A 16,657-nucleotide genomic window follows, 5' to 3' on the forward strand; every position below is an offset into this window, starting at 1 on the left:
TATGCAAAATATCAACTGGAAACTAGCAAAATTGAAAGAAATTCATGGTTTAAGCAATATGCTAGCAAATTGCAGAAAAAGAAAAAAAAACTAGAGATAACCAATTCATTAAGCCATATAATAAGTTATCCAATCAATATCTTAGATGAAAGCAATAAAATAAGGGAATTTATAATGATTGATAAATCATTAAATGTAGCCAATTTCAATGTGAAACTAATAAGTGAGTCTATTAGTAATTTGTTCTCTACCTCACATTTAATGCTCTAAAAATATTATCTATTTGCACAACTATATAGAAACCTTAAACAGTGAGGAAGTGAGTCATTCCACACCTACCGTATTAAGAAAATAAAGCAGATTAAGTGGAATAATAGTTTTTTATGAGGAAAAGGCATTTCATCTGATCACAAGTAAAACTACTATAATGTATAAATTTATAGCATTTGTAAGACTACTCTTGTCTCTTTGACATGTAGTTCATGAAAATTATTAGTAGATATTAACGTGATTCGGTGTTCTAAGTATACAAAAAAAGTTACTAAAATCAAAAGATGTACTGGAGATATAATTGAGAAACCATTGATGTTGTCGACACTAACAAATGACTCTATTTTTAAATATAATATTCATATTGGTTACATGATAAATTCCTGAGAAATGTAACCTTTATGTAAAACTGTAGTAATTTACTTTACAAGTGGCATTTGTGAGTAGTTCAAAGACAGAATTCCTACCCATCAGAAGGAATCTCATTTGATTTCTAAGCCACTCTCTTGTAGCCTATCCATATCTAATACCCACAATCACATGTGATTTACACAGCCACACATATTTGTTTCTCCTAAATATATTTATTGAATGAATTCAAGGTTTATTGAAATTGTATTAAATAAATGAAGACTATTTTTAATACAATCATTGACATATCAAATAACTGATTAATGTAGTTAATTTGGCAATTCTTTCCTCCAAACTCTTCACATTACATTCTAGCTATACATAATCAAAGTGCTCTCTACAATATTATAATTTCAAATTTCCCATTTGGGGTCAAATGTAAATCATGATAACTGTAGTATTATGAATTGTAAATAGATAATATTCTAATTCAGAGGTTTACAGCATGTATGTTTTCCAATTTATATAATCAAGTCACATACTCTTTAGCTAACCTGATAGTAGTAATGGTTTCCATTGGATATTTATATGCATCAAGCACTCCAGACATATATTATCTCACTTAACTCTGAAAAGAAATTTATCGTACTCACTAATGCTAGATCTTGTGCTAAGTATACAAAGAAGGTGAGAAGGTAAAGTTCCTGCCCTGAAGAAGTTTGGACTGAACACTAGTGGATAAGAAGGCATACATAGCCCATGTAAGGAAACAAACAGAAGTCATGCAGGAAAGGACAGAGAATGTTTGAGAAACTTGAAAGTTCAGTGTGACGTGATGGTCATCAAGGTGCATGGGTAAAAAGAAAATAAATATTAAAGTCTATATTTTATACCAATTACCCATCATTACAGGGCTGTTATGAATATCTTGCTACTGTAAGTATTTTCTTCAATTGTCATTGAAATATTATTACAAGCTCTGCTCCTAGAAATAATTCATAAAATAATGAAACCAGTGTCTTCAGCAAGCTGAGCTATGGCTTTGTATATGAAATCTGCCATCTACTTAAGAAAGAGCTCTGGGATCCAAAGAAACTTGTTGTTGTCCAGTGTTATGAATCACAGAACTAAAAGTGATGGCACTAACTTCAACGCTTATTTCTGAGGCATGGAAACTGAGGAGGAAAATCACCTAGGTAAGTAATACTTACAGAGAATATTTTATGAGACTGAGATGTGGCAACAAAAAATATATTTCGATGGTAAAAGTGAAGAAGTTGTGTGTTAGAGAATTTTACAAGTGAAAATACTCATGGCCCCATAATATGTGTTAACATTATCAAAATATAGAAAATTGTAAAGAATAAAGGCTTTTAGTCTATGCAATTATATATAGATCCAGGAGATACTAACAGGCTCCCATAAAGTTGTTGTTTGTAATATTTAGTATTGATTAATTTGAATAAGATCTATCTAGAATTTAAAAGAAAAAAACTGTTTGTTTACTTATAATATAATTTTTTATTGATACATAATAGATGTCTATATTTTGGTGGTACAAAGATAGTTTAAGATATTTATATAATTTTTAAAGACCAAATCAGTAGAATTGGGATATCCATCACCCTAAATATTTGTCTTTTCTTTATGCTAGAAATATTTGAAATTATTCTCTTCTAGGTATTTTGAAATATACAATAGATTGCTGTAAACTATAGTCACCCTACTGATTTATTGAACACTATGTCTTATTTCATCTATCCAACTGTGTATTTGGACCCACTAATCCTCTCTCCTCCCCACTGTTCTAAACAGCCTCTGGAAACCAGCAATCTACTACCTTCATGAGATCCGCTTTTGTAGTCCCCATATATGTGAGAACATGTGCTAATTGTCTTTCTGTGCTTGGCTTATCTCACATAGCACCATGACCTGTAGTTCCATTCAGGTTACTGCATTTTTGAAGACTCAATCTTGATTTAAGTTAGGATTTTTAAACAATGAGAAATGCACAAATAAAAGTATATTTCAAAAATTATTTCCAAAAACTTGAAAAAAGTGATACACAATAATTTTCTTTCAAAAGGGCTTTGTACGAAAATGGTCCATAAGGTTGGATGCTAAGACTAAAATATAAAGAAGAGACAAAAAGCCAAATATGGCCGGTTTGCTAACTACTTGATTGCCTTTAGTGCTCTGTCCTTCGCTTTAGATTACCAACATGAAAAGTTTTTATACAAGGATGTTGAATATTGGAAATCTTGAGCACTCCCCACCAAGCAGAATATGACACAAAGGAAGTGCTTTATGGCCTGAAGCAAATCCCCTGGATTTTCTGCCTCTCTCAGATTAGTCCTGCTTCTAAAATGTTTGTCGCCTGAAGTTGTCACCAGTGAAAGAAAGTTTTCTCATTTCTTAGGAAAACAAATGAAGAGAAAAGCTTTATCTGTAGGAGAAAGTACATGTTAAGAAAAAAATCTGTATAATTTTAATGAGGAAAGGGAGAGACACAGAAAGAGCGATTGATTTGCATTTCATTTGTTTTCATTCACGTATCTAGCTTTCAGTAAATATCTATTCATTGATTATCTCACATTGGACTACTTATTCCAAGACCAAAACACAATAACACAAATTAGGTATGCAACAGTTAGTCCCAACTATAAATGCTTAAGTTCTCTATAACTGGAAGAAGTTAGTATTATAGGCTTCTGTCTATCATATATATAATTTTTGATCAATCAAAAATTAGATAAATTGTATAATAACAAAAATGCACATATTGAATTACAAGCAAGGTAAGAAGTATGCTCCAAAATTTGTTGAAAGTAGCAGCAATTTGGCCGGGCACGGTGGCTCAAGCCTGTCATCCCAGCACTTTGGGAGGCCGAGACGGGCGGATCATGAGGTCAGGAGATCGAGACCATCCTGGCTAACACGGTGAAACCCCGTCTCTACTAAAAAATACAAAAAAATTAGCCGGGCGTGGTGGCGGCGCCTGTAGTCCCAGCTACTTGGGAGGCTGAGGCAGGAGAATGGCGTAAACCCAGGAGGCGGAGCCTGCAGTGAGCTGTGATCCGGCCATTGCACCCCAGCCTGGGCGACAGAGCCAGAATCCGTCTCAAAAAAAAAAAAAAAAAAAAAAAAGAAAGTAGCAGCAATTTTTAAGAAAAACCAAAACAAATTATGCATGAGAGAGCAACACTGTAAACTAGCATCAGTGGACAAATGTGTGAAGGATAAACAGAGAGATCCAGCATCAAGAAACAGTGAGCCTATTTATATGCCACAAAAGTCAATTATTACAGCCTATTCCACTATATTTATAATGAGACAAAACATCAGCAATGTTTCAAAACACAGAAAGCTCTTGAGAATTCCAGATGTTTGGAAAAGCTGAAAGACAGTTGTTTTTAAAGCCATGCTATGTGCTATCCCAGAGTTTTCCTAAGCATATATCTTTGACAAACTCCTGAGTTTAATTGAAGTATCTCTCTTAATCTTAAAAGTATGTCTCCTTATACTTGAGATGACTGCAAAGGTATTATATATCTATCACTTCCTTTTTTTTTTTTTGAAATGGAGTTTCGCTCTTGCCACCCAGGCTGGAGTGCAATGGCATGATCTCAGCTCACTGCAAACTCTGCCTCCCAGGTCCAAGCAATTCTCCTGCCTCAGCCTCTCAAGTAACTGGGATTACAGCACCCACCACCATGCCTGGCTAATTTTTGTATTTCTAGTAGAGACAGGATTTCACCATGTTGGCCAGGCTGGTCTTGAACTCCTGATCTCAAGTGATCCATCTGCCTTGGCCTCCGAAAATGCTGGGATTTCAGGACGTGAGCTACCACACTTGGTCTATTATTTATCTCTGTGTGTGTGTGTGTGTGTATGTGTGTGTGTATATATATATATATATATATACCCACACACATATATATTTACAACAAAAAGTTTTAGGCTTGAACCTATATGTTGGTTCATATCCAAATATATATATGTAGGCTTTAATTATACTCTCCCTAAGCTCAAAACCCTGTATGAGCATTCTTTATTTTTAAAATGGAATGAATTTACTCAGTAGTTGAAACCACTGGTCCTTCAACTAATGGTGACTTAATTTTTTTGGCTGATAGAATGAAGCCCATAGCTATTTAATATTAAGAAGAACATAAAATGTTTAAGTTACTGATGCTTAAGATTTCAGACCACAGTGATTCTCAGAATACAAATAAATTTTGGCATCTATTTTTGGAATCAGTGTTTTCTAAAGATTTAATTGCCTTTTGAATAATTTAGTTGGCAGACAGCAAATTAAATATAGGTTCAAGCCTAAAATGACATAAACACACAATTAATTCCTCCACAAATATCTATCTCTACATAAAGTTACTTGTTTGATATAGATATGAGTTGTAGGAAAGTTACAGGGATATTATGAGGCCCATGATAAATGTTGTCAGGAAAGAAAACAACTTTTAATTTAGTAGTCTCTAACAATCTAGAAAGACCATGAATATTTACTATTAATTCACTATGCTAAAAACTAGATAAAAGAAAGTACACACAAGAGAAAAGCATCCATAACAAAACACTTACTAGAATAGTATCAAAATCTATCAAAATTTTGGGATTACATAGACACATTTGAAATCAATGATAGTTTCACATTTCTAGGAAGAATCTTAAAAATTTATTTGTCACCATAAAATATACGTCAAAATATTGGGAAACTTTTGGGCTACAGTCAAGGACTTTGTTCGTACAGCAAAACAATTTAGAAAACCTTGATGTAAGTACCATTAGTGATATAGTAAGTGTTAATGTATATTCGTGGTCAGAATGTTCTAACGTGTTTCATATAAACGTGTTTTCTGAAGGTCAGATAATTTCACCTTTGGCCTTACTATTAATCTTTAAAGCATGTGATCTCCACAGTCGTTTCAACTCTTGTCTGTCTCTTAGAATCTTCTAGAAATTCAGCCCAGATCAGTATGCACTCAAAGACTGCCTAGTCTGTTTAAAGCAAATGCAGTACACAGATGACTCCTAAGCAGCTTACATTCTAGTAGTGGAAGGATAGCAATGAAGAAATAACTTCCAAATAACAAAGCAAATACTTTAAAACATGCCTAAATCAACCTAGTATATTATTTTAAAAAATGCTCCATGTTGGCAAAATTATAATAATAATAAATGGATTGAAATAATGACATATGAAAAAGGAATAGTTATGAAAAATACAGGTCAATTCAAAGGATAATGTTGCACAAAGCTCTCCACCAAAAATTCTAGTGAGATTTGTTATTCCAGTTTTAGTACTGGTCATTCCTTTTGTATTTTTCTCTTCACTACCACCTCTGGACTTGTATATTTCTCTTAGCCCTTCTCTACCATGGTGCTGCAAGAGAATTTAGCTCTAATATCCTGACATTCATCGTATAACATAAATTAACTTCCTTCTTAGGCATCCCAAGTTAAACTTGGTAAATAGTATGTAAGGGAAAATTGAGAAAAGAGTGACTCAAATAATTTTCTGTAGGGCTTTATTCTTTAGGTCAACCCTAGTGGAGAATGATTGTGAAACCCGTAAAATTAATTATTATATTTAAATATCATTACTTAAAACTTGAGTCTTCGATGAAACTTTATGTTTTACCACTATACTAATTTTTTTTTTTTTTTTGACATGGAGTCTCACTCTGTCACCCAGGCTGCAATGCAGGGGCGCGATCTCGGCTCACTGTAACCTCTGCCTCCAGGGTTCAAGCAATTCTTCTGCCTCAGCCTCCCAAGTAGCTGGGACTATAGGTGCGCACCATCACGCCCATCTAATTTTTGTATTTTTAGTAGAGACAGGGTTTCACCATATTGGTCAGGCTGGTCTCAACTCCTGACCTCGTGATCTGCCCGCCTCAGCCTCCCAAAGTGCTGGGATTACCGGTGTGAGCCAGTACACCCAGCCCCACTATACTAATTTTTACAATATTGCTATGCATGGATTTTTGATTAAATATCAAAGGTATAGGTCAAAATAATATGATGGATAATATATATGACATTCTTCTTTATTGCCAATGAAGAGGTTGTGAAAACAATGTAAGTTAAAAACTTAGAGACCATCTGACCTAGTCATGCACTGCATTAGAATAGTTAATTAAATAACACCTGATATCAAGTTTCACAATAAATAACGTAAAAATTTTATTAATGCCTCTATTTCTCAATTATGCCTAGATGTTAACATGTTAGTACCTTGATTGTGTTTTCTCACTGACATTCCATAACTCAAATAATCTAATTTGTAGAAATATATTCCTTCTCCCTAAGGGATTTAGCAGAGCTATTTTTATGCTGAAAAGTAAATGTTTTATGTAAGCATGTTTACTTTTTTGTGAGTAGTCTTTTTGGTGGGAAGAAGGTACCCCTCCTTAACTTAATCTCCCTCCACGCATTTATTCCTATTCAATTATTTAAATACCCAATTTTATTTCCTTTCCGTGTTGACAGCTGATTAATTGTGTCCCTTTTGTTTTCCAAATAAATAATCCTTATTCACAACACTGATTATTTGATGGCTTTGTCAAAAAAAGATAAGCAAATTATCCTATCTATATTTATAAAGTTTGAAAATATTAAGTTAAAATAAAAGATAGGTGGGAAGATTCTTATATTCACAATTTAACACTCACAATTTGAAAATATATACTTGCATCTCCAAGAATAAATTTCTAATATGCTGACTAAAATCATATTTTGATTTTTTCATGGAATTATCAAATAAGGCATGAAAATACACATTTTGCCTATGAAAACGGGTTTGGTTGACATTAACAAAATATAAGAAACTTTTTTAGCTATGTAGTACCTGGCCTTTCTTGGTATATTTTGACAACTATTTTGACAACTACTAGTACATTGACATATAAAATATATTTCTGTTTCCTTATTGGTCTATAAACTATTTTTCTAATTCAAAAGAAGGCAGAATAACCCTTTTTATACTGTTATTGTTGTATCATGCTAAGTAAAATGACAGTGACCCTGAAGGCATTGAAAAAGTCAAATAGCAGATCCTTTAGGAACTGAGAAATAACAATTGGGACTTTTTCTTTTAATGTAATGGTAACTAAATTGTAACTTACCTGTTGTATAAGAGAAGTGCAGCAGGTTTTCATTCATATCTTTTTTTTGTTGAATAGGTTTAATTTGTACTTTATATTGTAGATTTTAAAAACATTTATATACTTTTTTTTTTACATGATGTAGAGACAGACTTCATTCTGTGATTAAAATTTAGTTCTAAAATCTATTGAATCAGGAAAAACAAGGAATATATAATCATACATTACCTTTTTCAATATGCATCCTTTTTGACTCATGTCCCATGTCATGACCAGCCAAATCCCCCTCTTTGGGCCCAGGGAGTACATTTGGTGATAAGCCCATCAGCATCTGGTTCATGGACAACCCATTCTGATGGACCGCTGTTATACCCGAAAACAAACAAAAGAAAACACAAAAACACCATAACACACAAGGTTCCAATAAGTCAGTTAACTCTTTTTGGACTCAACAGTAAATATCATATTAATATAATGGTCTAACTTTAAATTTGTAATCTATCCCTAAAAACACTGTGATAACTGATAACATGATAATTCATCAGAATATGCAGAAAATACTGAAAATGACATCACTTCACTTTATTTTTATTTTGCATAAAACAAGATTTTTATCTGGAAAATATAAATTTTTAAAATATAAGAATAATACAGTAGAAATTGCCATTTGGCAAACATCATTAATAATAATTGTTTCAGGGATCAAGGGATAATTCTGAAACTAGTGAGTGGAAGTTTGGTTAAGAAGAGAATATTTGCATAGTCTTAAGATATTTTCTCACCAGACACTCACTATCTCCAAAGGTAAACCACAACAACGACAAGTAATATTTCAATAGAGAAACCTGGTAGTCACCACCTTAAGAAAGTGAAAAAGTTATTGCTGGCATTGTAGAAATGTGTGTCTCCTGAAATGATTCACTAGGAAGGACACACTATCACAGCTGTGTGATTCTCGCCAAACATCAATAACCTAAGTCTAATCAAAAGGAAGCATAAAAAAATCCAAACTGAGGGACATTCTACAAAATAAATGGCCTGGCCTGTACTCAAAAAAAAAAAAAAAAAAAAAAAAGAGTCACTGAAAGACAAAATGGACTAAGGAACTGTTCCAGATTAAATAATACTAAGAGAATATGACAACTAATTGTAGTGTGTGGTCATAGATTGGCTTTTGTACCTAGAAAAAAAAAAATCTTACTTTAAAAAATATTGGTGGGAAAACCAGTGCAATTTAAATAAAAACTGTAGTTCAAATTTTAGTACTATAATAATGTTATCTTCCTGATTTTGATCATTTTTCTGTTATTTAAAATAATGTTCTTCTTTGTAGAAGATAAACAATGACAAATCTGAGTAAAGTTGTATTAAATCTATGATAGAAGCCCTAGGTAACATTATGCCTTTATTGAGATACCACTTTCAGAGAGACCTTGATTGGTTGATTGACGAGGTAAATCAGGATGACAAACGCATAAGAATGATTTGTATATTTGAAAATTTTCTAAAATTATTTTAAAGTAATATGTATATGCATATATATGCTATGTGTGTGAATGTGGATGTATTTCCATTTCAACAATTATGGCATCCAGGCATATAAAAATGTCTCCTTTGTTTCTATCAAAAATTTAAAAAAATAATATAACCATTAATAAAATAACATGAATGTATAACAAAACTCTTTCAAATCTTCCCCAATCTGTCCATCATTTTCATTTTGTTCCAAAAAAATTTTTTTTCTCTAGGACAGCACCTTTCCAATGACAATATATTATAATGAAGCCAATATTTATCATTAAATTTCTGATTCTAGGGTCAACGTACCATAAAAATATACAGTAAATATTTTATTTGAAAACTATTTTAAAATTGTGTATAAAGTTATAAAATTAAGGAAATAAGTTTCAGGCAGGCCAAAGCAAGTATATATATTTAGTATTATGTTGAACTATATAATTGCCAATAATTGACTATCTTTTATTTATAATTATTTACATAGCATTTAACTTAATCTTTAAATTATCAACTTCAATAGCTCCCAGATCAACAATTTTCACTTTATGCATACATTCCTTTATAACCTATAAAGTCACTTTCTAGAAAATGCTTTCCTATTATGAAAATATTCTCAACAACCAAATAACTTAAACAAATTTTGTATAATTAGATGAAGTTTATGCTATAAACTTAATTGCATAAAATAATAGCTAAATTCTGGAAATAAGGAAAATATATAGGTTTTATCAAACAAGTTATTCTCTTTTAATATAGTCATTTATCAAAAGAACAATCTGAGATTATTGTATAGACACAAAAATCACTTGTTAATTTGATGGCATTTTAACTTTATTCTTCATTTTCTTGGTCATAAGTACCAAGGTTAAATATTGTGAAAATGTTATAAAATAACATACAGTCCTACTTTTCAAATTTTAATAATAACAATATATGGCAATAGTATGCATTATTGATTATTACTAATTCAAACTCTCAAACTTAGCTAATTTCAAATTCTTTAATTCATTGATCACCTGAATGACTTACAAATGTACGTTTTTAAAATTTATTATTTTGAATTTAACTCATTTCTCTTTGTGGATATCTCCATTAACACAAGGATAAAATTTAAAAGTCAGTGAATTACAAAAATGGCCGGGTAGTATTTGAGGAATGATGTTGAATAATCTATAAACAGTGTACCAAGACACTAGATATTTGAGAATTGGTTGTGTTTACTTCAGAAACCAATCCAAAAGGTTACTTATTTTCTCTGTTTCATAGCTCAAATCTTTATATGTGGCATCGAAGCGAGGAAATTTATATCAGGACCTGTTAATGTAGTATCATACCTCATGATATTACGAACTGGGAAACATAATTTTGAGAAATGGCTATTGCTACAGAGCTTCAGAACATGATCCATCTGAGATCTATTTGGAATGAGGGCATGTTGATTAGAAAAGCCAGCTGAACCCTAATAAAGTTTAAAATGGTGACAAGTAGAAGTATAAGACCTACGGATTCTGTCAGAAGAGCTCTCAGTCCTTGCAGGGGAGCTGGACACACTGCTGCTGCGATGTGATGATGGGTGACTGCCAGGCCTTCTCCCCTCCTCCAGAGAGGGGGCAGGCGAGGGGCTATCGGGAACACGCTCCTGCACCAGCGAATGAGAGAAGGAGGGTAGAAAAGACATTAAATATGACGAACTTTTACTTAATGAATGTTGGTTTTCTCAATACAATAAGAAATGTAAAGAGAATAAACACTTTGTTTCATCAGCATTTAACTGTACTAAAAGATACATTTATCTTGAGCAAAGCCAAATAAAGTAGAAAAAGATGATTTATGAAACTATGGTTCTACAGGCAAGCACGACTGCAGTAATGGCAAATGTCAATCCACTCTGGAGAAAAAGTAAGCCCTAAGAAGACACCCAAAAATATCCAAATAAGAACCCATTAGACAACAAAGGTCTTGGAGAACAAAGAAGTATTATTTATCATTTTGAAGAAATCTTTAAATATATTCCCGTGTTTCCGTAAGTATCTAAAGATCATGTAATAAACACATTATCAACATGACTGACCATAATAATAATACCAGAGGAATTTGTAACAGGTATTCCATCCTGGCACTGCTCTGGACATACTCAGTCACATTTTAAGGCATCACGGAAATGGATTATTATTTCATATTGGAATATTTTTCTTTGGTTTAAATAATTCTCAGAGTACCTACCACATCTAGCTTCAACTCAACCACACAAATGTATTAAGGGCACATTTATGAAACATGTATCAATTATGTCCCAGGGAAATTTGGTACTGTGTTTTCTGATACTCTATTTTATATCAACACTCTTGTGTCATTCCATACCTCCCTCTCCAAGTTCTGTGCATTCTCCATTAGACAAATCTGTAAGTAGATTATATAAATGTCTCCAATTAACTATTATAAATGGAATTACAGATTAAGAAAGAAGGTACCCATTGGTGAACACTTGCTACTTTGAGCAGCAAAATATTTATACCATCAGTTATTAACAGACACAGGTCTTGATGCCTTTGCAATAATTAATAAATGGTAAAAAGTGTGGAAGAAAACTACATAAAGTATGTAGATGTATAATGTACTCATAAATAATAAGTACACTATTCCTTATTAGGGTGAAGATATGCAAATATGAAATAGAGGTAAAAAAATCTAAAATGTAATTGGCCTGTAGGAGGCTAATATTTCCAAAATGTCAACGTTAACTTAATATGGAAAACAAAGAGGAGGCTCCAGGCTTTGTACTGCCAGTGAGAATGATGATCATGCTCATCTTTGGTCAAAATGATTCCATCAGCACCGTGATGCTTTGAAATCCGGCTGCACATCAGAATCACCTGGCATGTTCTTAAATGTGCTTATGCTTCAGTTTCACTCCCAGAGATTCTGGTTTACTGAGGATTATGGCTTAATTGTGTCCCCCAAAAAGATTTGTTGAAGCCCTAACCTTTGGTCCCTATCAATATGAATGCATTTGAAAACTGAGTCTTTGCAGACATAATTAGTTAAGATGAGAACATACTGGATTAGGGTGGCTTTTAATCCCACGTGATTCGTGTCCTTAGAAGTAGATGTGAAGATAGGAGGGAAGAATGTCATGTGACCATAGAGGAAGCGATTAAACTTATACAGCTTCAATCCAAGGAATAGCAAGGATTGCCAGCTGCTAGCAGAAGCTATAGAAAGACACCAAAGGATTCTACCTAGAATCTCAAAGGGAGCTTGGCCCTTATGAAGTCCTGATTTTGGACTTCTAGATTCCAATAATGTGAGACAATAAATTTCTGTGGTTTTAAGCTACCCAGTTTCTGGTTCTTTATTATAATGGCCCTAGAAAACTAATATACTAAGACTAAAATGGGACCCAGATTTCAGTATTTTTTAAAGCTCTCCCTATTTTAATATGGAAACAAGATTGAGCTGTACTTTAGTCACACTCTTTTAATTTTTCAATGGTGTACATTGCCAATAAACATCTTCAACAGATATGCTTAGACTTCATTTTGAAGACCATGACAAATAAAATGAAAATAACCAGAAAAAAATAGCCAAGCCCTTTCCCCAAATCCATGTCATAAAATGGTTTCCTAACATATATTTCATGGAATTAAAAAAAAAAAAGTGCTATAAGAAACTTCATGACAAAACAATATTGTAAAGGAAAAGAAAAAAAGAGGTCAATTAAATTTTAATCTCAAAAGTTGCAATGCATATTAGAATCTTGTCGTAATGATTACTTGCTGAACTTTAAGAGTTTTTGGACAGGGCTAATATGTGCTGACAGGCTTCTGTAAAAGACAATAAACCGCCACAGAAGGCAGATGTATTGTTAGTATTACACTAAAAAGCATTAGCCCTTTTCCATAATTATTCAGAGATTAACAATTAAGTGCTTTATTTTCTGCAAATAGCAAAATTGGTATGTAGGTAAACGTAAGCAACACGCAATATATTTTCCATCTCAAGTTATGTGGGGTTTCCACTTGAAATACTGCAAATACGAAAATAAGGAAAGTGGAAGGGAGACAGAGAAAGAGACAGAGAGAAGAGATAGGGAGAGGAGAGAGAAAACAAGGGGGCGAGGGCAAAGACAAACACACACATCCCAGATATTAAAATTTAAAACTAACTTGTTTAGATAAGTTTATAACATGCATGCATTTGTTACACGCTAGGATACTACAGAAAGACGGCATCCAACTTTACAGATTGCAGATTAAGATGTTTTGAAATCTTTATCACAGGTAACATGGAAAACGAATGTATTAGCAGTTATTTTTCCAAACTAACTAAATGAAGCATGTATGCTTTTAAAATGTCTAAGGCAAACAAACGACCAACAGTTTTAAAAAACAAACATGTAGGGTGGGCGTGGTGACACGCCTGTAATCCCAGCACTTTGGGAGGCCAAGGCGGGCGGATCACGAGGTCAGGAGATCAAGACCATTCTGGCTAACACGGTGAAAGCCCGTCTCTACTAAAAATACAAAAAATTAGCCGTGCTTGGTGGCGGGCGCCTCCTCCCAGCTACTCGGGGGGCTGAGGCAGGAGAATGGCGTGAACCTGGGAGGCGGAGCTTGCAGTGAGCTGAGATAGCACCGCTGCACTCCAGCCTGGGTGACACAGCGAGACTCCATCTCAAAACAAAACAAAACGAAACACCACCACCAACAACAACAACTTGTATATGACTTAAAAGAGCAGAAACTTCACATCTGGATGCCAAAACTTACTTCCTGTTTTCTAATTATAATTACCCTAAACTATAAAGAAGCTTCAAATGGCAATATGCTCATATTAAATCATTGTAATCACAAATCAAAGGATAATCTTGTCTTGTGTGTAGCCAGCCATAATTCAAAAGTTTAGTTTTGTATGGTTTTGAAGTATCTACACACTTATTATAGAGGATGCATTCATAAGGTTATATATGTAGAACTCCTTTATAATTTGTATAAATATATTAAGAAACAATACTGCAGCTAACTGCATACATAGCCAGAGATATATACTCTTAAAGTCTAATCTTGATTTCTTGAAATTCTAATAGAAGCATAGTTTGTCTAAGCTTTAGAGCTAATTCCTAATACATCTAACTGTTAACACTTGGGTTACACAGAAATACATGGTGTATATTTAAGAAAATGCATTGCTATATTTTTATTAACAGAATTTTCCAAATTAACCATTCTATTTTATTCCAAAGGTCACTCACATCAATGCTTATCTATCAATAAATTTTAATATTTTTCTTAATAATTATATTAATGCATATGTTTGGTTGAACAGACATAAAGTACAATCTTGAAATAAATCAGTCTCTCTAAAATGATTTTGCAAGTCTGATTTTCCTGTCATAATAGATTTCTTAGTAGTGCTAATGGAAAGCATGAGAATATAATTTTTCTGAGATATTTAACTCATAAAATGTTTAAATACTTAATGCGTAAATCTCTGGAAACAATGATTATGCCATTAAAATAATTCCTTGTTTATTTTAACATTTCCCATATAACTAGAAAAATGCTTTATTAGTCAATGTACTTAAATGTCAAAGTTGTCTGTGATCAACCCTTTAATTCATGAATTGTTCCATTATTCATTTACACATCCAAAATACTCTTAAAAAGATATAATATACTAAGTAAAAATAAATTAGATTAAAATCTTCATGTAAAATGCATTTTAAAAGCATAATTTAAAGCTCAGTAAATATGTATAAGTAAAATTATAGTATTTAATTTACATTTAACTTAGTTTTTGCTTTAATTGTAGTTTTGTGTTCAAGAACAAAGGATACAAGGACAATTAATACTGTTATTTGAAGAAAATATTTTAATTTATGCAAATTTTTATGATTTAAAAGCTTAACTATTCAATTGAAACTTTCTATAAATTGACACACAACATATTCAGTCATTTTACTTAATGTATAATTTCAATCTTTGGAACCTAATGTATTGTTCTTTGAAGAATTTCATTAAAGTAAAATCCATTGAGGAAGTAAGATTTGAATACATTGTTGCACAATAAATTAATTTACTTCAACAGCTTAATTCTTTTATCATATTTATATGCTTGCCTTTCCAGAGTATTCTATAAGATGGAGAATAATGGAGACAATAAAGAATTGCTTAGGAGGGAATCTCATAATTATTACTGAAACAAAATAGATAATGAGTTTTATTCAGACATAATAAGAAAGAAGCAGTTCAATGTCTATAAGAAAACTATGTAAACTGGATTTATCATTTCATTTGTGTAATACCCTTTAACCTCCAATAAGGGGCTGAAGCAGGATAGAGAGGAAGAATATTTAATGTAATACTTCAACACACTCCTTTATAGTCCTGCATCAACTTCACTAATCAATAAAACACAATCTTTTGCAAAGTTCCATCCTTATAAAACTCACCACAATAATAAATGAAAATTTAAGAGAAGTACTCTTTCACTGAAAAAAAGGTCATACTAATAAACTAATAGTAACAGAAGAACAACAAAGGAAAAGCTGCATTTTTGCCTCTGGGTAGAACAAGAAGTATTTGGTCTGTAGGATAATTCAGAGTCAAAAATAGAATTCAGAAACAACGTACTCAAATTCTAAAATAGAAAGTGTAAAATGTTCAGTACTACACACGTGATTAATTATACATTTTAAAATTGCATTATCTCAGCTGCCCCCTCTCCACTTTAAAAATGTATATTATTGAATTAAAATATTTTCTTAGGGTAAGTATAATCACAACTCATTTCTCTAAAGGATGATTTCATTTACCTTTTATTTATTTTGCTCTCCTTTTAATTCTCTTCATTTTTTGTTTTTCAATAGAGATTCCCTAACTGAATAGGATACAGAAGTGGGGAGACAATTTGTAATATTAAATTTTGTGTTGTTATTGTTTGTTTTTTTGAGTCAGAGTCTTGCTCTATCACCCAGGCTGGAGTGCAGTGGCACAGTCTCGGCTCACTGAAAACTCCACCTCCCCGTTCAAGCAATTCTCCTGCCTCAGCCTCTGAGTAACTGGGATTACAGGCATCTGCCACCACTCCCGATTAATTTTTTGTATTTTTAGTAGAGACGGGGTTTCTCCATGTTGGTCAGGCTGGTCTAAGTGTTCCACTCGCCTAGGCCTCCCAAAGTGCTAGGATTACAGGTATGAGCCACCGTGCCCAGCCTAAATGTTATCTTCATATAACTTTTAATTTATAAAATTGATGAAGGTGACCATCACTTTATATAAACAAAATTTCTCAGCTTTAAGAAAACTCAGGCTTAAATACATTAGTTCAATGAGTATTTACTGAACAGTTACTATGTACCAGGCAGGATCTAGGCTCTGGTTATATAAAATTAA

At 32.6% G+C, this 16,657-nt stretch overlaps 1 protein-coding gene across 2 annotated transcripts in view; it reads right to left on the reverse strand.

Annotated features, from left to right (window-relative positions):
• The window catches only part of DACH1 (dachshund family transcription factor 1), a 430,832-nt gene that overhangs the window by 111,991 nt on the left and 302,184 nt on the right, over window positions 1-16,657 (reverse strand). For both annotated transcript variants that reach the window (XM_050766573.1, XM_050766574.1), the window contains 2 exons: window positions 10,767-10,902; window positions 7,974-8,108 (listed from right to left, as the gene is read on the reverse strand). In XM_050766573.1, the coding sequence (XP_050622530.1) occupies window positions 7,974-8,108; window positions 10,767-10,902 (271 nt within the window). The remainder of the gene's footprint in view (window positions 1-7,973; window positions 8,109-10,766; window positions 10,903-16,657) is intronic.

This window comes from Macaca thibetana, chromosome 17 (genome assembly GCF_024542745.1).
Source record: "Macaca thibetana thibetana isolate TM-01 chromosome 17, ASM2454274v1, whole genome shotgun sequence".
Taxonomy (NCBI): domain Eukaryota; kingdom Metazoa; phylum Chordata; class Mammalia; order Primates; family Cercopithecidae; genus Macaca; species Macaca thibetana.